Below are 21,774 nucleotides of genomic sequence, written 5' to 3'. Positions count from 1 at the left end.
TGCGTTGTGGAAAAGGTTTGAACTATAGAGTATCATCAACTCCTCCAACTTGTACTTGCTGCCAGGAATATATTATGCTAAAATACATGCACTTGGACTGTAGCATAATGAGTGAAGCTTTTAAGAATTATGGGCTGGATCCAGCCAGCTCTTCCACTCAGTCTCACTCAATTATTCTCCTCCCTACAGCCCCAGTCCATGTGACTTTCATCCATGCAGGTCCCATGACCCCAGCATAGGCTTTTCAGGTGGTCAAAGGAGATTCTAGGAAAAAACTGGAATTCACAGTAGAAAAATTCACCAGCAGAAAAATTAATTGGATCGAACCCTATGCGTCCGACATGGGCAAGCACTTTTCAGCAGTTTCTTCCTAAGGGTCGGGACAGTACAGGAAGGAGTTCCAATCTACAATAAGATGAGCATCCTAGGAGGATCTGCAGAAGCATTATGCAAAATAAAATGACTTGAGCAAGTGAGGTGAGGAATGTATTGTAGGGAAAGTTAGAGATGCTCAGAGTTTCTAGCCAGTCTGAGCTGAGCAAATACTCCTTATAACTACAGCAGCCCAACTTTGTGTGCATCAGCAAAACCTATTCACAAGTAAGAAAAGACAAAAAAGGCACAGGCTGGGCAATTGTCCTAGTAATAAAAACATTTACTAGAAGAGCAAGCAGAAAGTAAACAAAACAGCATGTCACAAGATCTTGACACGGCTTCAGATAATTTCATATAAATGAGAGGCTAGAACAGAACTATTTCCAGCAAACAAGATTATCCTACCACACTGGGGGGAAAAAAAAATTAAAGAGCCCAAGAACACAGTTTTAAAAAATGAATAAAGTGGGATATTTTTACATTTGCTGCTGCTTTCCAAATGTGTGAGACAGCCATTTTGGAAAGAGTATCACATTCTGTTTCAGACAGGTCCCATTTTAGCTTCTCTGTGTACACACTTTTTCTGTGATCAGTCCCAAACTTAGAAGTTTGAAAAACTTCCTGGCTCTGCCCCCCACCCCCACCCCAAATCATGGCAACTTGATACAGTATATGAAAAGTCTCTCTCCCCACAAATATGTTTTAGCCAGGGTGGGGTGAGGGAAACCACAAAAAAGTCTGGAACATTAACAAGTTAATCTACACAAGACCTCATCCTAATGGAAGCCTGTTGTGTAAAAATCAATTTTTGTATTACATGTTTCCTGGACAGCCTTCTGGGAGTGACCATTCCCCTGACCTTCATGGCCTGCCTATCCTCATCAACTTCACGGTTAACAGAGTTCCTCACACATTTATAAATTCAGAGATTTATAAGCACTGAAACTGGACCATCCCCAGGAAACAGAAGCCAGCAGATTCTGCGAGCCTTTGCTGAGCAGTTTTACAGAGCAAATATCTGGAAGATAAATGACATGTTGTGTAAAAATTTTAATTGGATGTGGGGGAACACTGCCATTCTGCCCCTGAAAATATCTCTATGAAATACATCAGGCAGGCTCTGCTGGAGGCTGCTAGAACAACAAGGGCCCACAAGTAAGTGCCATCTGGCCCACTACTTGACTAGAGCATATTACCAACTCAAAGGGGCCCTTTAGTTCCACCCAAACTCGTCATCTAAGTTGTCTGAAGTACGGAGGGAGAAATGACAGAAATGTGCAGAGTGTACTGCCTATGTTTCCTGCCTCTTTCTCCTCTGCTTCTTGGAATAAAATCTCTAACAGTACCCTGTCAGATACTAATAATGAGCAGCAGAGTATGAAGCTGGTGATTTGATAATCTGTTTCTCTTCTCTAACTTAAGTGTGGACTACTGACATAAAAAGCAGGACTGAAGCCACAACACCTGCCCATTAATCTTAATAAAAGATGGACTTAACCAGTTTGGACTGATTCATCACGTGAGATAGGTAAAAAGATTACCACAGTCAAAAGCCACAGCAAGATATTATGCTTCCCATACAGGGCCTGAGATTCTGTGTACATGGGCCTGCTCGATTATGAACTGCCCACACTAGAGACCATTACTCCACCTGCGTTGTCCGCCGCTTGTAGCATTCCAGTCTGAATCACCATTTTCACTTCTGACATTGCACATGTGGCACAACTGCGCACATGCCAAATGAACATGGCAAGCAGACCTGGGCAGAGCCAGCTAGTGTGACCAGCTGTAAAAGGCTCAGGGGTGCAATGGTGATGAGGATGAAGACAGGGGGGCTGCATTAGTTGAAGTTCACACTGATTTCTAGGGGAGCGAAAAGATCTACCCAGTTCAAGCTCCTTTCTTGACACAAAGCAAAAACAAAACACTCCCAACCAAAACTTTTTTTGCTCTTGCTAACCAAGTCCCTCAGGTGGACGGATATTGAAAGGCAGGGCATGGAGAAGTTCCATGAGAGGGGATGCTTTCCTTTGGACCAAAGCACAACACCTACGTGCCATTAAAGTGAAGCTGTCTACAGATGCACCAGCCAAGGCTTGGTTGGGGAATGCTGTTGTCCACTGTTATTCTCCTCAGCGACTGCTTATTGGTACAACAAGCCTCCTTTGACAGGCACCGTTGCCACTTGGATGGAGAGCCTGGGGTTTTAGCTGTCCCATCGACTCTTCTTGCGCTTCGGGGGCTCAGGAACAGCAAAACCATCTGTCTTGCTGTTGTCCCTGCTGTTGCCATCTTTCTTGTTCTCGTTGTTCCTGTTCTCGCTATTTCTGTTTTCACTGCTGTTCCGGCTGTCCCCATTATTCCGGCTGTCCCCGTGGCGGCTGCTACTTCCACCACCCGAATGTCGGCTTTCGCTGTGACGATGGCTGTCCCCGTGGCGGTTCTCTCCATGGCGATAGCCATCTCCATGACGCTGGCTGTCACTGTGGCGACTGCTGTTGTCTCCGTGGCGCTGGTTGTCACTGTGACGACTGCTGCCCCGGTTGTCTCCCCGGTTGTCACTGTACCGTTCTCTGCCTCCACTGCCACCTTCTCGGGAGCTGTTGCTGGCATTCACACTGTTGAATCCTTGAATTCCAGAGCCCGGGAAAGAAGGGATGCTGTTTAAGTTGCCAGAGCTTATAAAGCCTGGAAGACCCTTTGCTGCACTCATGGGGTTGTCAGACTTTGCCAAGTTCTGCTGTGCTGAATTTGTTGGAACAGAATTTAAGCTGCCAGCGCTGGTCCAGCCACCAGCACCTGTGGAAGAGCTGCCCGACTTCTGGTTGCTAAAGCTGGCAGCGACAAAGTGACTCTTATATTGGGACTGGAGGAGAGAGAAAAAAAAAACACTACTTCACAAAAATATCACACAGTATGTGCCACCGTTTTCTGTTTTCCCAGCTTCAGGGGCATTAGATGCTATCAAAATTAAAAACTGGATGCTGGAAGACAGGATTCTGCTCAGTGGGTGTGTCTTAATGTGCACAAACCTCCTCCTGTTAACTGCCATACTGGGAAGGTACTTCTAGGTCAAATGGTCAAGTCACAACTTGACTACTATTACTTGGCTACTACTTTACTGCCTTCTCCAATATATAAGCATGGCTTACTATCTTGAGCCATCTGGAGGATTTGACTTAACCAGTCCTTGCCTCCAGGCTCCTCTGGGATTAAAGCACATGTTCCCTTCTGCACTTTGCTTGAAGCACATTCATTTGTATGGAAGAGGGTTGACTTGTGATATGCCAATGAGCAATTTTGATCCAGACACTGAATGGAATGTGACAGCTCCATCTCCTGGCCAACAAAAATATTGCTTGCCAAATAACTTGAGCGGGGTGTGAAGGAAATTCAGACTGCAGGCCGAATGATGGCTATTCCAAAGCAGAAAAAGCTGCTGCTAGCCCCCCTCCTCTACTCAACAATTTATTTTAATGAATTCATGTTCAGATACCAAAATAAAAGGAGAAAAGATGATGGTAAAGATTCATCACTTCTTCCAGTGGTCCTCTGTAGCTATGACCCCACACCAGTGTGGAGGACCTATGGAAAAGCATGTCAAGGGGAGGGGGATAAACAAAGGTTGGACAAAGATCCTCAACATCTTCTTTCAGTTCTCGAATTCTTAAAGGTGAATTCTGATTTCTAAGGTTCCTCCTGATATAATCTGGATAGGCAAAACTGATTTAAAGACAAAACAACCAGCCTGGTGGAAAAGAGGCAGCAACAGAGGTGGCATGTGATTTGTGGCAGGACAACAGGCCATATCTACCTGAAATGCAGCCTTCATTGCAGACAGTCTGTCCCCCATTGCTCCTGTTGAAGGTTTATATGCCTCATAATTGCTCATTACGCTGTTACTCCCACGATCCTGCAAAACAAAGATGCCAGCAGTAAGTCCTGTCTATCTCTAACCAAAGCTGCTGAACCTAGCACAGTTACTTTGTTATACTTACAGAACCATCAGAACCTAGGCCAGGGCGTTCACGGTACCCCAGGCCGCCGCCACCAATGTTGAGTTTCTTGCCCTTCCCTCCTTTGAAACGGGATTTTCGGAACCAAGCATTCTTTCAAGAGAAAGATGGAAGTAACATAAGTAATAAATCTGTGAGGCACAAGCACACAATTGTGGGCTGGTTCAGGTCCATTCTAGGCTGCAGAATTCAGGCTGGCAGTGTGAAAGCAATGCCCAAAAAAGTGCACAGTATGGAAGAATGGAAAATTCACCACAATTCTACATTATACGTTTCCCCCGAAAGCAACAGAGAAATATACAATGCATGTTCCTGGCTATGGAAAGACTTCCGAGTGCTTGCATATGTTACCTGCATGGCTAAGTCCAAGAGTTCTTTTGAAACATGTTGATTGGCTCCTTCCAAATTCCGAACAAGGTCTCCAGCAAAGTTGCTATCTTTAGGAGTTAGCAAGGTGTAAGCCACACCTTTCTCGCCTGCTCTGCCTGTGCGACCGATTCGGTGGGTGTGAGTGTCGATGTCGCGGGCTACGTCATAATTTATCACGGTCTTAATGGAAGGAATATCCAGACCACGAGCTGGGGCACAGAACAGAGAAAGCCAGGTATGGGATCAAGAAGTCACTGCAAGTCTCTGCTTGGCTTGCACTGCCCATTCTTTCCCTAGGATGATCCAAGTCTGTTTAGATCTCTTTTCTGTTGCCTCCCATTTACAAAAATGTAAGGTAACAGCAGAAAGTACTCATTTCAGCCCAGAAACCTTCAGTGTAGACTTGGTACAGATCACACTGGTTTGCATTCAATGAGATGCATTTGCAGAGTAGAACTTTCTTGCTACCCTCTTCTGTTGCAGCCCACTGAGCCCCTCCTATCCCTCCCCATTTTGTGATGGGAGGTCAATGGACCCTCAGGAACAGCGTAAGGGGCAAAATGGAAATCTGTGATAAAATCAGCAGAAACTGCCACTCCTTCCTCCAAAGGTGGAAACACCCTTAGGTCTTTGGAACTGCGTGGTGGGGTACAAGCTATTCTTGCTCCAAAGAGAGGTCTTTCTAGACTAGAAACAAGTCACACTGAGGTTTAAATTATGCTAACACCACAAATCTGTAACTCCTAAGAAAGAAACACATGAGGAAAAGTTAAAACATACATTTAAAATAAAGCCAGGGAGAGAATAAAACAAAGGGAACCATGGCCAGTTTCTAGATGTTGCCAAATTAAAACTGCATACAAATTAGGACAGGGTTGAACAAATAAATAAAAATCAAGTTCTTTTATGCTACAAACTATCATAAAAATAGCCTGGGAAAAAACTGTGTAAGGATGTCTTACAAGTTATATTCAGTTGTTTCACAAATGTTTCACTTTCCAGGCTCATGGGGATGGGAGCATAAAGATACAGTTTAAACACGGACCACAGACATGCACGTATTTGCTGAGGGCAAAACTTTCTGTGCTAAAGACAGGCACTTAGATTTCAAAACTGCTTTACAGACAACTGCCTCCCAAAGCAGATCTCATCAGTCCAGCAGAGAAGGCTCCTCCTGTCCTCCAAAACAAGTAGACATGACCCAGAAGTCAAGGGGAGTGGAAGGAAAAGTTAGGAAGGAGGAAGGGCAGTCTGCAAACATCAGAACAAAAATGAGTCAGTGGGTTCATGCTGGTCCTGCCCTTGAGATGGTGGTCTTCCTGGGAGGGTGGAGGAGAAATTTCCCAGTGACCACTGGACCCTCTAGGTGGTGGCAAAATCTAAACAGTGGCACAGCATGGTGTAGTGGTTAGAATGTTGGACTAGGATCTGGGGGACCCAGGTTCAAATTCCCCACTCTGCCACAGAAGCTTGCCGGGCAATCTTGGGCCAGTCATGCCCTCTCAGTCTAACCTACTTCCCAGGGTTGTTGTGTGGAAGGGGCAAATTATATAAACCACTTTGGGTCCTCAATGGGGAGAAAGGCAGAGCATAAATGAAGTAAATAAATATTCTTCTCACTTCTGCAGTCTCTAGGCAGCTGCCAGCTTGTTTTCTGGCATGCATGGATACTTCAGGAAAGGGAGATAGGTTGCTGGGCAGGTGAAAGCTAGCAGGTGGGGAAAGGCTTGGGGAAAGATGGGGAGGTTCAGCGAAGGGTTCAACAACAAAAGGTTCCCAGGCCTTTAAACAGACATGTTCTTGCACCCTTACCTGCCACATCAGTAGCAACCAGAACTGGGAAGGTGCCCTTCTTGAAATCTGAGATGACCTTGTTCCTTTCACTCTGATCCATGTCACCATGCAGCAGACCCAGACTATGCCCCTCCTGCTTGAGGTTATTGGCCAGTTCCTCGGCATTTGCCTTCTTGGTGACAAAGAGGAGGACGCTTCCTGAAGAGGTGAATTCCACAAGGCGGCTGGTCAGCCAGTTCCACTTGTTAGGGCCAGAGGAGAGAATCTCCACAATTTGAGTGATATCTTCATTTGCCTGTTTAGATTAGGGGTGGGGGAAAGAACGGGGAAAAATAAAAGCCAGCAATATGCAGCAAATTGCAAGTGCCTCTGCAAAGAAAAGGACTGAGGAAAACACACCACACACATCCCCATGCACCTCCCAGTTCTTGGGGGGAGGGGGAGATTTTCCAGAAGGGGAAGTGAAATATTACCTCTCCAATGTCTCCCTGCACCACACGAATCGGATCAATCAGAATGTCTCTGGCCAGTTTCTCAATCTTCTTCCGAAAAGTTGCACTGAACAACAAAGCTGTTGAGGCAGGAAAGCTCTGCTTAAGTTATAAGGGGACGGGGATTCTGGAACCAAGGGCACGAACCCAAAGCAAAGCCCCCAGAAACTAGGCATGTGACATTCTGCACAGTCTGCTTTCAAAAAGGTGTGCCACTGCCAGAAACAATGTTTCCAGCTAGCACATGATACAGTGTCTAAGATCAAAGTCTGACTTCTCATACAGCTTCCACTACGACTCACCAGGAAAACTAATATGAGATTATTAGGTTTGTTTAATTGGCGACAGGAAGATTCTAGATTCCTTCCAATCCAAGCAGGGCAAGAAACTGTGGGAGAGATTAGCCTTTCCTTGACCTGTTGGCCATAGGAATCTCATCTGCCAGGCATCCTTGAGCTACTAGGCATTGTAGGTGGCACCGGACCCGTTTTATAATGCATGTATCAGTAACATGAGGACAGAGGGTGGCTAGGAAAGAGGGAAAAACCACCCTCATCACCACAAGACAATGCGAGAAGTGGAAATGAAGAGGCAATGGCTAGCAGCTCGTAGTCCCACCAGCCACTGCTTCTTTGTCTCCACTTTCTGCATTGTTTTGTGGTGGTGGTAGTGGCTTTTTTCCTCTTTCCTGGCAGGCCTGGGAAATAGAACTGGAGGGGAGGAGGGTTAGAGAAATCAGTGCAAATATGTTAAATATCCAACTTAATTTCTAGGTATTTCCAGAAAACAGATTCTAGGTTTGGAGAAGGGCTAAATTAACCCCTATAGGAAAATCAAGCATCTCTTCACAGGAAGAGACATCTTTACCAAGACAGGTATATCTTCAGACTCAAAAAAGGCATATTTCAAACTACACCAAATTAAAGAAGCCAATACTCACTCTGCCTTTCAGGACGCACATGGCTAGCAATTGAGCGGACTTGATATTCTAAACAAAGACAAATAAGAGTTCCAGAGAAAGCCCCATTAACACTGACATATACTTAAAAGCATACCCATTGAGATTTCTAAGCATCCAACTACATCATTCAAGTGTGGCACATGACTGAAATGAAACTTGCAGTATTCTAGGATAATGCACTTTTACTTCCCCAAATCCAGAACCATACCCAAACTCAGCTTCAGGAATTCTTGAATGCAGTGCTAATACATTTGAATTTAGGCTCAAAATACATAAAAGTCTGACATAAGGCATTCAAGTATCTTTTGTATACATTAGAAAAGGGGGCATTAATTGAGAGTTTACAAAGCTAGAAGCTTTAATGGCAGATAAATATTTGTTCTCTATTTATTTAGTGGCTTCAAATCAGGGGCAAGTCCCAATACAGGCTAGAGAAATACTCCAGCTTTATCGCCCCTGTGTTGAATTTGGTAGACAAAGCTACCTGTCAGGGTGGATCAGTATGCCTTTTCTGAACATTAAGAACTGCAGATAATGAAAGGGGACAGCACTTTTACATCTGGATTTTGCAAAAATTGTATTTTAGAAGATACTTGGGTTTCTGCATATGGCTATTAGTAGTATTCTATACTCCAGGAAAAAGCCTTCCTTGCAGTGAGGCACCTAATACTGAGCTTTTGGTGATATGTAAATATATTTACATTTTTAAACATAAATTACTCCCCCCACCCCCCCAAAACAAATCAGGAATCAGTCTGGAGTGCATGCACCTCCCTTGGCCAAATTCTACCATAGCCAAAAGACAGACAGGACAAGATGGGGCCAGTTCTCTAGGTCTGTCCTGCAGCAACAGGCAGACAGGAAGTAGCAGCAGATCCAGGGGTTCCATGTCAACTCTAAGCTTGTTGCGAATACCATGCTCCACCTTTATCTGTAGGGTGTTAAGCAAATTCATGAAAGCTAGACACTCAAGCAATTCTCCCCTTGGCCACAAAGTGCTTGCTAGAGCAGGAATGGTATTTTGGAAGATTTCTGAAGCTCCACAGGCTGGGACTGGCCACCAGAGACCACCCTTTCTTCTGCTTTCCCAGGACCATCTGGAGGCCATTTGAGGCCACAGGACGTACATGTTTATGTTGCATTATTCTTCACTGGTTCAAATCACTTTCTTTCCTAATTGTTACATTCCATATCCAAAAGCCTTCATTTTGACCCACCACTATCACTTAAAATAGCCTGTAGAGACTGCAAAAAAATCTTTGCTCAGCGCACAGCTAAGGCAGTCATTTGTTTTTACATTCCTTCACCAATGGATTTGCCAAGACACACTGGAAGAAGATGTGAAGATGAGAATATGGACCAGCCCTGGACACAGCCACACTATCGCTGCTTTTACCACGTTACCTACCAAAACCCATGTCAAACATTCTGTCAGCTTCATCAAAGACAAGGTAAGTGACCCTCTGGAGGTTGGTAGCTTTCTTCTTCACATGATCGATCAGCCGGCCCTGAATGGAAATATTATAACAGCAGCAACCTTGTTAGTTTCAGCTCTACTAAAATACAGAAGTTTCCAAGTCATAGAGATTAAACAGGAAAAAGAGGGATCCATTATTCAGTTATATCTCCTTATGCTTGCCTTACTGTTACTGTGGCCCCTTTCTGAACATGACCACTAGGATCCCTGCCAGAGAGTTTTATGATGGGGTAGGAGGAAGAATACCAGTCAGCCAGGTCAGACAAAGGGAAAAAAGGGGAAAAAAAACTTTGAAGTCAGTGCTTGAGGGAAGATACTTAGCTTCAAGAACAGTCTGAGTGCTCCCGTGTCTGACAAATCCCTCAAGAGCAACTGACTTCCAAACATCTAAGGCCACATTCCTCTCCCATTCGAGACTTAACTCCAGTTTGAATTACAATTGTACTTAGTAAGGTGCAGATGAATTACGGTCAAGAGATTTAAAAAATCTGAGAACTAATGTTAGAAACCTTTGTATCCTTTACAGACAAAAGCTGAACCTTCCAAGCCTCTTGTGGCAGCAAGACCCTAGAGAAGTACTCACTGGGGTGCAGACAACGATTTCTGCTCCTTCCTGTAGAGCCTTTGCTTGCTCCCACATGCTTCCTCCACCATACACTGCTACAGAGCGCAAGTTGTAGGCTTTCCCAAATCGCTTGCATTCAGCATGGATCTAAAAGGCACACAGGTTCATAGATCATCATTAGATGGTGATGAGAAAGCAGAGGGAAGGAACTGCTAAATGTACACATCTTCCCTAGCAATTTAGTACAAGGATATGCAGAGTGAACAGGCTGGATCCTGCAATCTGTTCCATTAACAGGGGTACTTCCACTTCAGCAAGAGGAACCCTTTCCAATGGCAGAAGGCTCCCTGAACCTGAACAAAGAGCCACCATTAGCAGAATGGATTACAGAAATTTTACCTACTATTTGCAAACTTTCTAGTTTTAAGCAGCCTTTCCAGGAAATTAGTCCTATTCCACTTCCTCCCATCCATGCTTAGCTATCTGACCCTTTTCACATCCACTGCTCAATAACTATTCATAGCTAAACCACAGCAGGTCCCCTCATCTTGTTAGCTGCCTGTTCTGTCACTTTCCACATCTTCACAGAAGTGGAATAAATTAGTATTTCTGGTCATGAAATGTTAATGTAATTTAATTAATAACTGTTATTGGCCTCCTCCCTGGTTTTTGCTGTTAATTCTTATTATGTTTTTATTGAACTATAGTGTATATACAATTTATTTTAAATGTTTTTAAAGCTAAAATGTTTTAATGTTTGACATTTGTTGCCTTGGGGACTCTATTTGGGTGGAAAGATACCACAGGAAGGTTTTAAATAAATAAAAAATTAGAAGGATCTGTTTCCAGAGCAGATTTCCAGCATTATTCTGAGAACACTGGACCAAGACATCCAGGTGAAACAGGACTGGGACTGAGGATGGAAAGGCAGAGCAGGGAAGAAACAAGCGTGACAGCAGAGGCAAGCAATCTCTTCCTCCCCTTACAATTGCAGCATCTGCAGCCTGCCTTTACAAAACAGAGCTCAATACATGGGGAGGAGGGGCACATGCTTAACAGAAGAGGCAAGTGAAGAACTATCCCTAAGTATTTGGGTCATTTTCATAAACCCTTTTCCGGTGCACACGGGCCCTAACTATTGGTTTCTCAAGATCTGAAAGGGGACAAGTACTCAAAGTTCACCTGTGTCACTAAATTCCATCACAAACTCTGACCAATCAAGGGGATCCTGTCAGTGCAGCAAGAGCTAAAACATCATCTTTCATCTGAGTTTTTCTCAGATGCAAATTATCTTTCAGCAGCTCTCTGCTCTCCTTTTAGGTGGTTGAGCTATGACATATAGCATTTTCATACAAGTAAAATGTTATTTATTGAATAGTTGTTACATGGAGCAGTAGTTGCTGGAAGTTCTCTGTTAATTATCACAAATCCCAATTGAAAGGGCAGCCCATAGCAGAATCCCTTGTAATGTCTATGCTGTTCTAAGTCAGTGTTTACTAATTCCCTTTCCTTTTACCAAGCTCTAAATATGTACCTACCTGCTGGCAAAGCTCTCTGGTTGGGCACACAATCACTGCGATGGGACCATCGCCTGGTTCCAGCTCCTTCTGATCCATGATATGAATCAACATGGGCCAAATGAAGGCGGCTGTTTTCCCACTGCCAGTCTTTGCTATGCCAATCATGTCTCTGCCACTCAGCGCTACTGGAACACCCTAAAGAGAAGAAAAATAAATAAATAAATAACCTACATATATTAAACCATCAGCTCTCCAACATGCAATAGGCGATACTCAGCTTGAGGACTAATATTGTGATTCAATCCATAAAGACATCTGTGTAGCATCTCTCCCTACTGGAAATTACATTTAAATATAAAATATTTGTCTACACCATTTTGTAATAAGTCTTGGAAGAAATACCATTTGTGGTGTTCCTGGTAGCAAATATCAAGGTAACTGAGGTTTACAACTGGCTGGATCAAAGGTCTATACTACTCATAGGACAAAATGGCTATCCCAAGTCAGCAACTGCATTAGGTTTTCATCTCATTTGGAAGAGATTCAACTAGTATGAAATTGTACAGCAAGGGCAGTGGTTAAAAATCAAACAGATATTCAGAGGTTCTCTCTCGCTCTTTGAGCTATTACATGGCTAAGCTAAGAACACAAAAGCAACAGTGCTGGATCAGACCAACAGTACATCAAGTATAACATTCTATGTATTTAATTTATACTCCACAATAAGGATTCAAAGTGGCTTACAATATTCTCCCTTTCTCCATTTAATCCTCACAACAACTCTGCGCAGTAGGTTGGGCTGCAAGAGTGCGACTGGCCCACGGACATCCCTACTGTGCCTTCTATGGCACAGTAGGGATTCAGACCTGGTTCTCCTAGATCCTAGTCCGACACTCTTACCTTTGTACATTATCATTTGCAGTTTAAGCTGGCACTATTTGAGATGAGAGGGAATGATTTGCACAAAGGGCAAATGAAATGATCATTTAATTTCTAAAGCTGCTTGCCCATTAGCCAAGGAATAAACAGAGCATTACAAAGTTGGGAAGCATGCCTTCTATACTCAAAAAGAATGAGACCCCATAGTTTATACTCTGGGAATTCTATTTATTGCTCCACAGAGAGATACAAGACTCACCTGGCACTGGATAGGGGTAGGCTGAGTGTATTCGGATTTCCTGATCTGATGCATGAGTTGCTCGTCGAAACCAAAATGAGCAAAGCTGCTTCCTGGCCTTGGTGGAGCAGCACCAGAGACCTATGAAGAATCGTATCAATTATGCATAAAGTCTTCTTCACTTCTTTTGGGAGATATGATTATTTATGGTATGTACTAGAACTGTGAGGGGAAAGGGGGAGTCAAAGATCATCCATCCCCTACACCACAGGTCTCTTCCCTCCCTACTACAGATACACTATTCCCATTCTGAGCATGGTGCATTTCTACTCAAGAGTCCCAGTAGTAGTAGCAGATCCATCTTCAATGAGGGGAGCATCCATATCAGCAGAAACCTCAATTTGGTACAACAGAGAGGTCACCCAAGTAGTGCTTGGAGCAAGCAAATCAAAAAGGAGCCACTTGTGCTCACCAGCATAGCTGCTTCAAATGGGATCATTATTGGCATTCAATAAAAAAACAAACAATTTTTTTTATCGAATGCCAATAAAACGTACTGACTGACTGAAATGGGATCATTATCACAGAATGGTTGGGGGCTTTTCACATGCAAGTCAAGGCCAGGTAGAGTAAAAAAGTGGACAGAATACAGGGAAGTACTATTTTAAATGGTGGCTGTACTCTGTTGAATGGATGAAAAAGCTGGACTATTTTTGTATAATGAAAGTGTCTAGGCCTGTATGATGGGATGAGTTTTAATGTTGTCTGTTTGGTTACAGATTGTTTTTAAACAACATTCTTAGCTGCCTTGAGCATTTGGTGAGTTATAAGGATCCTCCCTCCCCAGGACAGGAATCATGTTACTTGTTTGTCTAACGTCTCATGCACAATTGCCACTAAAATTTCTGAACGAGAGCTCTGGCTACACCTTACCCGGAGGTTTAGCTTATGGCGAAGCTCCACCACTTGCTGTGGAGTGAGGCTGGTGATTTCTTCATGCTCATCATAGAAGTTCTTCTCAAATGGTGGGTATTCGATCTGCAAGCCAAACAGAGTTATTCAGGTGTGTCACCTTATAGATTAAAAAACTTCTGGTTTTAATGTCATGGAACATTTGTGAACATTCCTGTTTAGGAACTACTTGCCAGAGAGGGTGTAGCTTCTGTGAGAGATCTGAACAACCAGTGTGGCTGGTCATCATGACATAAAACCCCCATGTGTATTTGTTTGGGCATCTCGCTTCCTAATCTTAGCAGCTCAGAGCAACAGATAAAATGAGCAACCAAGCAGATGTAATTAAGGGGTTCTGGTAGATGGCTCTGTTCATTCCGTTACTGTTGATCTTCAGCTAAACTTGGCACTGAAGCTATAATATCAGCTGTAACAGTGTAAAAAAATTCCCTCACCTCTGAATGATCAATTGGAGGAAGAGGGTCGATGATTTTTTTGGATGGCGCAATTGGATTTCCATCACTATCATACTCCAGGTTATCTTCCTCCTCTTCTGGGACCACACCAGCATTAGGATTTTCTGCCATGTAGCGGAAGTAAGCCTCCTGCAGCAAAACACAGCAGTATAACTGCATACAGGTAGTTTTTGCTTTACTGCTAGACAAGTTTTGATTGTTACTTATTTTTAACACTTACCTACAAAGGGAAGTAAGGTTATGTCTGTTTTTAAAACTTTAATAATAATGCCTTTTCAGTAATACTGACGTAATTATTTAGAACTGTATTAAATACTTGTACATTGGTTGCTGTATCTGGCTTAAATAGCAAAGTGGAAATTTCAGAGTACCCAAAACATTGAGGCAGTATCTCAAAAATATTTTCACCAATGCTGAGATGAGATTATCTTGCAGTTTTTAATTTCTATGATGAGAGGTGTTGAGTGAAAGATACTCTGTACATGCCTAAAGGTGTCCCCTTTACTTTTCTTCACATTAAGCTGCAGATGGCCTTAATGCAAGTTTGTAAATAGCTTTTTGCTCACACTTCTGGCAACTAAGAACTTTAAAAAAAAAGTTTTTCTGAAAATGGAAAGAGTTGGCTTTTCTTGCAGATGGTCAATGAGCGACAACCAACTAACATAGATATGTGTGAGCAATTAGAGTAGTAATGTCTGTGGTCTAATTTGCTACACCATCTTTTTTTCTCCCAACAGCTATCATTTATTCCCATACAGTCACATAATTCCTAAATCCTTAGGCTACAAAGCATGTTATACAAAAGTTTTTTTCCTCTTCTAAACATAAAGGGGAATTTGATCCAAGGAAGAAAATAAAATCCGTATGCAAGTAAAAGCCAAGAAACAACGATTAGAAGTGCTGAAGCTGAGTGTTCCAATCGCATCTCTGTAATGATGTGGCCTGGGGAACAATTTTGTGCAACTCAAATGCTTGTATATTCCTGTGTCACTTTATAGTGTTCCAATGAAATGTATCACTTTAGTTACTTTGCTTCATGTCCAGGAAACAGTCATTCAAAACAAAATCCTTTGAAATGTAAGGAGATAAGCAGGTTTCCTCTGAAGTGCTGGGAGCACCTGTTCCACTAGATACTTAGAGATGGAAATATATGCTATAGGTAACAGAAAACACTCAAATACAACTCTTAATTATGTGTTCCCAAAATTTTTTGGAAATCATGTTAATGTATTAATATCATAAGGAATAATCTATATTCTTAAATTTGAAGGGAAAAAATGAGTACTTTCCCTTCTTGTTAGAATTGCATTTTAGATTTTCACATTTTAGATTTTCCCTACAGGTTACCCTAAGACATCTCTGAAGTTTTTTAAAACTAACATTCTTCTTTGTGCAACATCAAAACAATGTGACTGTCCGACAATCTGGCAAGTTTTTTTAAAAAGAGCGTGAGACACGAGTGTTGTGTTTATTAAGGTAGCAGGCAATATGCTCTTCACAATGTGCTCAATTTCCTGCAATGGTGGTGAGGAGCAAAAGTAGTGAACCCAGTGAAAGACACAGTAGGGCAGGAAGACGCAATCATCTCCACTCACAAATGAATTCAGGACTCAGTTTGCAGAGGTTTTTATTGAACTGTAATGTTAAGTGGGCTTCTTCAGTCCTTTTTCCTCTGCTATGCCTATTCTGCAGATTAAACAACAAATTCAACCCTCCTCTAAATTAGGATTAATGTCTATCAAGGGAGCCATGTGGTTCAAGTTCCTTACTGTCAGAATCCCAAAGCAGCTTTACATTGAGCAAGCTTCCAGCATGCATGAAACTTGACTGTGACTTTCCTTGAGGTTCTGTAACTGCCAGGAAGAAGGGGATGCCTGAAACGGGATTCCTTGCTAGCTAACCCGTTGCGGTTGCACCTGATTGTATTTTCAAATTTATTTATTGGTCAGTCACTGGCTTTTTGCCATGCAAAATGGTGTATATGAATTTTGATATATAAGCTTGTATAGCTACTGAACATTTGTGGTCAAACCTGATTGTATGTTCAAATATTTATTGGTTAGTCACTTGGTGTTTGCCATGCAAAATGCTGTATATATATTTTGATTTGTAAGCTTGTATAGCTACTGTAAATTTCTGTCCATTTACTCTGTGGTTAGTCAAGGTGACTTTGTGGGGTGTGCAAGTATTGATTTTGCATATTGAAGCTGTATTTCACTCCCACAGGGCACTTGTTAGCAATTTGTGCCAGCTTTTGACCACTCAGAGTTTATTTTATATTCTATTAACTTTCTTATAAAGTAACTTTTGCATTATTTCTTTGGATTTGTTTTTCAATTTGCCTTAGTTAGTTGGTCACGGCTACTGTTTCTTTCCTGCTTTACATTCAGCTGCAAAAAATGTTCCACTTTAACCATATCACTCTAGCTGAGCTAGAACAGTGTGGCCCAAACTTCTGACAGCCGAGACACATTTTGTCTGAATTAAAATCCGAGGTGGGCTTCATACTTACGCCCTTGTGAGTTTATTTTTAGATTTGGTATGAGTAATAACAATCTACCCTCAGAGCACTTTACCCTGTACTTCTATCCATCATTGTTCTGAGCATGCCAGTTGACTGAAGGTTAGAACAGGGTCTCATGCAAACATGATGGACAGCCTCCACAGGAGTGTGTGGGTCATTCTGACCCAGAAGTGATTGAATGCTCCAACCACACCCGATACAAAAGATGGACAAAACCATTCTCCTCCCCTGCAGGAGATGATCAGAAAAAGTTAAGGCTAGAACACTAGCTTATGTAGAAATTCAGTGAGCACCCTTCCCAAAGGGTGAATTCTTTAGGCCCACAAGAGACTTTAGTTATTTCTCACTGCCCTCTAGTATTTCTCTTGCAATACAATACTATACCCAATGTGGGAATTATTAGGCTAAAGTCTTCAGAATTTGATTTACAAGTATTCTTTTATGCAATCATAAATAAAGTTATTGGTCACTGGTATCAAATAATAGGTCTTAGAATATAATTAACAGTAATCTACTTGATGTGGAGAACAAGAAGCACAAGCTCAGAGAATTTTCAGCTACCAATTGTATGAACCAGAGCACTTAGATGCAAAAGATACACACATACAAAATCCCCACAGTAAATGATATGACTGGGCACTTTTTCAAGTGATTCAATTTATTTCAAAGAATATTAAGAAATTTGCACTCAGAGGCATTTGGTGATTTTTTTGGTAATAGATAGAAAGAGTGTGTAGGAAACTCACTTGATCATCTTCTTCTTCAATATCATCGCGTATACCCCTGTAAAAACAAGCAGAGAAACAAAACTTCCCTGCAAATGTTCCACATACCCAGCTCCATACATACAACCTGATCAGCATCAATATGACTCCACGTTGACAATATTCAGCAGCAACAAAGAGCAACAAAGATCTGTCTATGTGAATTCCAACCCACCAGGATTTGCCGAATTACGAAGGATCATGTTGAATGAATCCATTTCAGATCTACCTCACGCAAGAGATGAGCTATTTGCAGTATCTTAAGTGGATTGGGGCCCTCCTGCTGCAAGACAGTCATTCATGTAACTCCCCCCCCCCGCCCCACCACACACAAATTAGCCCGCAGGATTTAGGTTACAGCCTTTAAGGAGGTTCAAAAAGGCCTAAAGATCTTGGCATGGCAAAAAAATTCAAATGTTATCCCTGAGGAAATAATATAGAATAATTCCATGCACTTGTCCATCTCTTGGATTTCGACAGGGCTGCAACATATGAAAAAAAACTTACTTTGTATTTTTCCTCTCTTTGTCTTTATCTTCCAGTCTCTTCATGTCTCTAGCAGCCTGATCCTAAGGAGGCACAAAAGAAACAGATAGCAGGATCAAAAACATCTTCTTACACTGGAACTCATGGAGAAACTTGCAAAGGAATGCAGAAGCAGGAAGAAGCAAAAGCCCAGTTGTTAGGAGATGACTTCTGTAGTCAACAAGACTGGTTCCTTTCACTTTTTTAGCCTATTCCTGTCATATCACTTGAAGCATTCTGTGGCATACACACATGCATCTAAATACAAAACTTCAGTTCAGTGGTAGTTTTCGACGGAGCCCTCTCCCCGTTTTTTAAAATTGGTGCATAAGAATTTTCTTCCTGGCTCCCTCCCCCTAGGTTTAATCATGCACACAAGAAACAGGGCCTTTTCTGTGATAGTGCCACAACTTTACAACTCCTTAGTGAAGGAACACAAGGATATAAAGACTTCTGAAGCCAAATTAGCATTCAGGTTGTGTTTTGGCATGTTTGCCCTAGACATTAATTTTATTTAAAGGTAATTTTATCGTTTTTTAATTTTATTATGTTATTAATTTTCTGGTTTTACTGGATTGCTGTAACCTACCTGAGTACCCTAGTATAAAAAGGTGATTTTTTAAATGTTTTTAAAAGTAAAAAATATTTAAGGTTAATCTCTTCAACATTAAAACTGTACTCCCTAGAAGCAATTTCTGGTGAATCCATTCTCTGCAAACAATAAAGAATTTGGAGCTCACCTCAACTTCGGCCATGAATGCCTCCAAGGGGTCATCCTCACTGTCTGAGTCAGGTGGTTTGGAATGGAATTGCTGCCGAGTGGGAGAGTTCTCAGCAGGAATGTATGGCAAGTCAACATTATTGGAATCTTCCTCTTCATCCTCAAAATACCTGTCAATTGAGATGTACAACAACCAAGTCAGCAGACGCCAAGCTTAATGCAGGGAAAACAGTGAGCTATATAGCTGTTTTCGCCAATCCCAGAGCAGAAACTAATATATTAATTACATATAGAACAGAAATCACAAAATTTGTGTTTTTAAATAAACTAATTTTTCATGGGGGGGGGGCCTGTGGAACCATGCACAGTCTCCCCCCCCCCCCCACACACACACTTTAAACTCATGCTGGGGAAATTCAGGGCAAATCTAGGAATTCCAACAAGACATTCTCCAGGCATGGATAGTCAGCAAATATGGCAGGCAGAAGGACTTCTGATTTGACAATGGCTTGCTTTCTTAAATAGTCAGGACACCAGGAGAAAGAAAGCTCAAAAACCCTTTGTTGGATCTGAGAAGTGATAAGCCTTCTTGGGATTCCCTCAGCCAAACAAGCTGAAAACTGCATAGAAACTAACCAAGAAACAATGCACAAAAACCATGCAAGCAGATCTAAGAAGCTACGAATGAAATAACTGGGCAGCTTACGCATTCTCCTCATCAAAGTTTGCTCGCTTGGATCCAATCTTGTAAAAAGAGGGCAGCTGAGGTGGTGGTGTCTTCCCAAATCCAGCTGCAGAACCAGTGGCACCGAAAGCACTATGGGACTGTTGAGAGAGTTTTGGCTCTTCCTTCTTTCCAGATGATATTGAGAAGCCACCAAAACCAAAACCCCTTTTAGTACCAGGGCCACCTTTGTTCCAGTTCATGGCGTTGGCCTGATAAAAGATAAAAATTGTGCTAGCTATAGAACTTCTTCCCCATTTCAGAGCTAGTCAAGTGTTCAAGTAAACAACACAGCTTCATGGATAACCAGCATGGAACTAAGAAAAGCGAGTCTGATCTAGAAAAATAAATAGACCACCATCTTAAAAAAAGCCATAATAAAGAAAATCTGAACTTGATAATAATTTGTAAATTAATGATGGATTTATATTACCACTCGTAAGGGCTTGCTATCATAGTCCTTTACTCCAGTTCATAGTTAACCTTTCCTTCTACTCTCACATCTAGGACTTTCAAAGCTTGGCAGAGGGAGTACCCTACTATCTAGCGTACCATATTTTCAGTGGAGGATTTGATAGTGTTGATTGTGGAAATAATTCACTTGTTGAGTTTGTAACTACACAGTTCTCCCAAGATGAACGAAAACAGTCTGAAGGAGGGAAGAAAGTATCCTGTGTTTTGCAGGGTATGAAAACAAGGAACAGCAGCTCTACCGGGAGGCAGAAGGGGATGAAGACAAGCAGCAAGACACCTTGATGTGTAAATAAACATGAGATGATTACATAGTAATTTTACCTTGCACATACTCTTATTTTTTTTACAAATGCTCTTATTCATTTGTCTTCAAACCCTAAACACAGCTCACCACTACTTCATATGACGAAGTAATGTTGCATATTACATTTGTAACCCACTGTCTTGTCACAGAGATCAAAGCAAAACATGAAATGACTTTTTGAAGGCTACCTATGGAGTTTCTTAGCTGATCAGAGATGTCAGTCTAGATCTCATTCACCCAGGTCCATTGGCTAGAGAACCTGTTTTTTAAAAATATATATATTTCGGGTTTTCTTTGTCTTCTAGCTTGGCTCACTTGTTTGAGCCACTCAAAGCTGTTGCACAATGCATCTATATTACAACATCATTTTGTGGTTTGGACTCCATAGACTGGATTCTAGGACGCAGCTGGTCAGAAATGTATGTAGATTAGATGGATTCTTAGTGCCTTCTAGCACTAAAATTCTATGAAAATAATTCTTCTCTTGTAAGACTATCTCCATTTTATAAATACAGCCAATGCATTTCATCAAAGAAAAAAACCAAAAGAATACCACACTTTTTTGAGAGAGAGACCTGTGTTCAGGTCCAACTTCCACCACAGATGTCAATGCAGGTCCTCAGACTAATTTGCTGTCTCTGCCATCCTCTGCTGTTCACCAGTAATCAGTCATCCATCTTGGTGAATTAAGATCACAACAAAAACACAACCAGGCCAAAGATTTACAGATTAGGTGATAAATGTATAATTCATGCAGAAGTATTCCAATATATGCTCATTGAACACTGTGAACTTTGACTGGAGTCGCTAACTCTGTATAAGGCTGCACCCTGTACCCAACCTCTACAGCGGGTATCTCTCTTGCAGTAAAAATCCAGAGAAGTCTTAAAGACTTCTTTAAAACCCCAGAAAACGTTTCTCAAGAATCACTATTCACTTGGGTCAGATACTTGAAGCACACATTCCTCGTGTGGATACATGTATAAACAAACCTACAACCCGCATAAAAAGAAGGGGGAGTCACCGTGTCATACGGTAAAGCGGCCCCTATATCCACAACAGCTTCTGCTCACCATAAGACGACCACCCTAAGCACTTTTACTCGGAGGGGGGGAGCCCCCGCTGAGCCCAACAGGGCTTACTCCTGAGTAAGCGCGCAAAAAGCTGGTGCTGCGCAGCTGTTCAGGCGCCACACGGCTCCTGTGTTGTTTTGCCTGCAGCAAGCGAAAGCGGCTGATCCCCTGCGAATCCGTCGCCCGTATTTACCAGCCCTCCACGGGAGTCAGGGGGCGGGGGGGCACAGGTACAACCGAAAGCACAAGAGACCAACCTCCCCAGGCGAAGGAAGAACTAATCAAAGCAGGCGCCAAGGCCTCTCTAGGCCGCAGCCCCGCCCCCTCCTCCTCTCCCTCAACCGCCCCGGGGGCAACGACTCTGCCTCTCCTTCTCGGCCCCTTCTCCACTTACCCACCGCCGCCTCCTCCTCAGACCTGAACGGGGTTATGGGATTCTCTCCCCGCCGTCCCCCCACAGGCGGTTACTACGGAGAAGAAACGGGAGACTCAGCACCCGAGCGACGGCGTTACGGCGACGCCGTGACGTCAACGCGCATGCCGAGGACGACAA

General features: G+C 42.5%; 1 protein-coding gene across 7 annotated transcripts; it reads right to left on the bottom strand.

Moving 5' to 3' along the window:
- Positions 1 to 634: 634 nt before the first annotated feature.
- DDX42 (DEAD-box helicase 42) lies at positions 635 to 21,744 on the bottom strand. Of its 7 annotated transcripts, none has more exons than XM_054993063.1 (19): positions 21,616 to 21,744; positions 19,923 to 20,825; positions 19,353 to 19,582; positions 18,666 to 18,816; positions 17,908 to 17,969; positions 17,383 to 17,419; positions 14,092 to 14,241; positions 13,619 to 13,723; positions 12,707 to 12,826; positions 11,587 to 11,763; positions 10,067 to 10,195; positions 9,415 to 9,514; positions 7,986 to 8,033; positions 7,028 to 7,125; positions 6,573 to 6,849; positions 4,743 to 4,969; positions 4,374 to 4,484; positions 4,190 to 4,288; positions 635 to 3,241 (listed from the first exon to the last, which is right to left on the bottom strand). In XM_054993063.1, exons 2-19 carry the CDS (start codon positions 19,923 to 19,925, stop codon positions 2,582 to 2,584), a joined length of 2,784 nt encoding a protein of 927 aa, XP_054849038.1. In that variant the 5' UTR covers positions 19,926 to 20,825; positions 21,616 to 21,744; the 3' UTR covers positions 635 to 2,581. The 7 variants fall into 7 exon arrangements, with proteins under 7 accessions (XP_054849038.1, XP_054849041.1, XP_054849039.1 ...); XM_054993066.1 differs by having other exon boundaries at positions 19,923 to 20,019; XM_054993064.1 differs by lacking the exon at positions 21,616 to 21,744 and having other exon boundaries at positions 19,923 to 20,121; positions 20,707 to 21,598.
- Between the last annotated feature and the right edge of the window lie 30 nt (positions 21,745 to 21,774).

This window comes from Eublepharis macularius, chromosome 12 (genome assembly GCF_028583425.1).
Source record: "Eublepharis macularius isolate TG4126 chromosome 12, MPM_Emac_v1.0, whole genome shotgun sequence".
In the NCBI taxonomy this organism is placed as follows: domain Eukaryota; kingdom Metazoa; phylum Chordata; class Lepidosauria; order Squamata; family Eublepharidae; genus Eublepharis; species Eublepharis macularius.
Note: the sequence above shows the minus strand (reverse complement) of the source record. Positions and strands in the feature narration are given on the sequence as shown.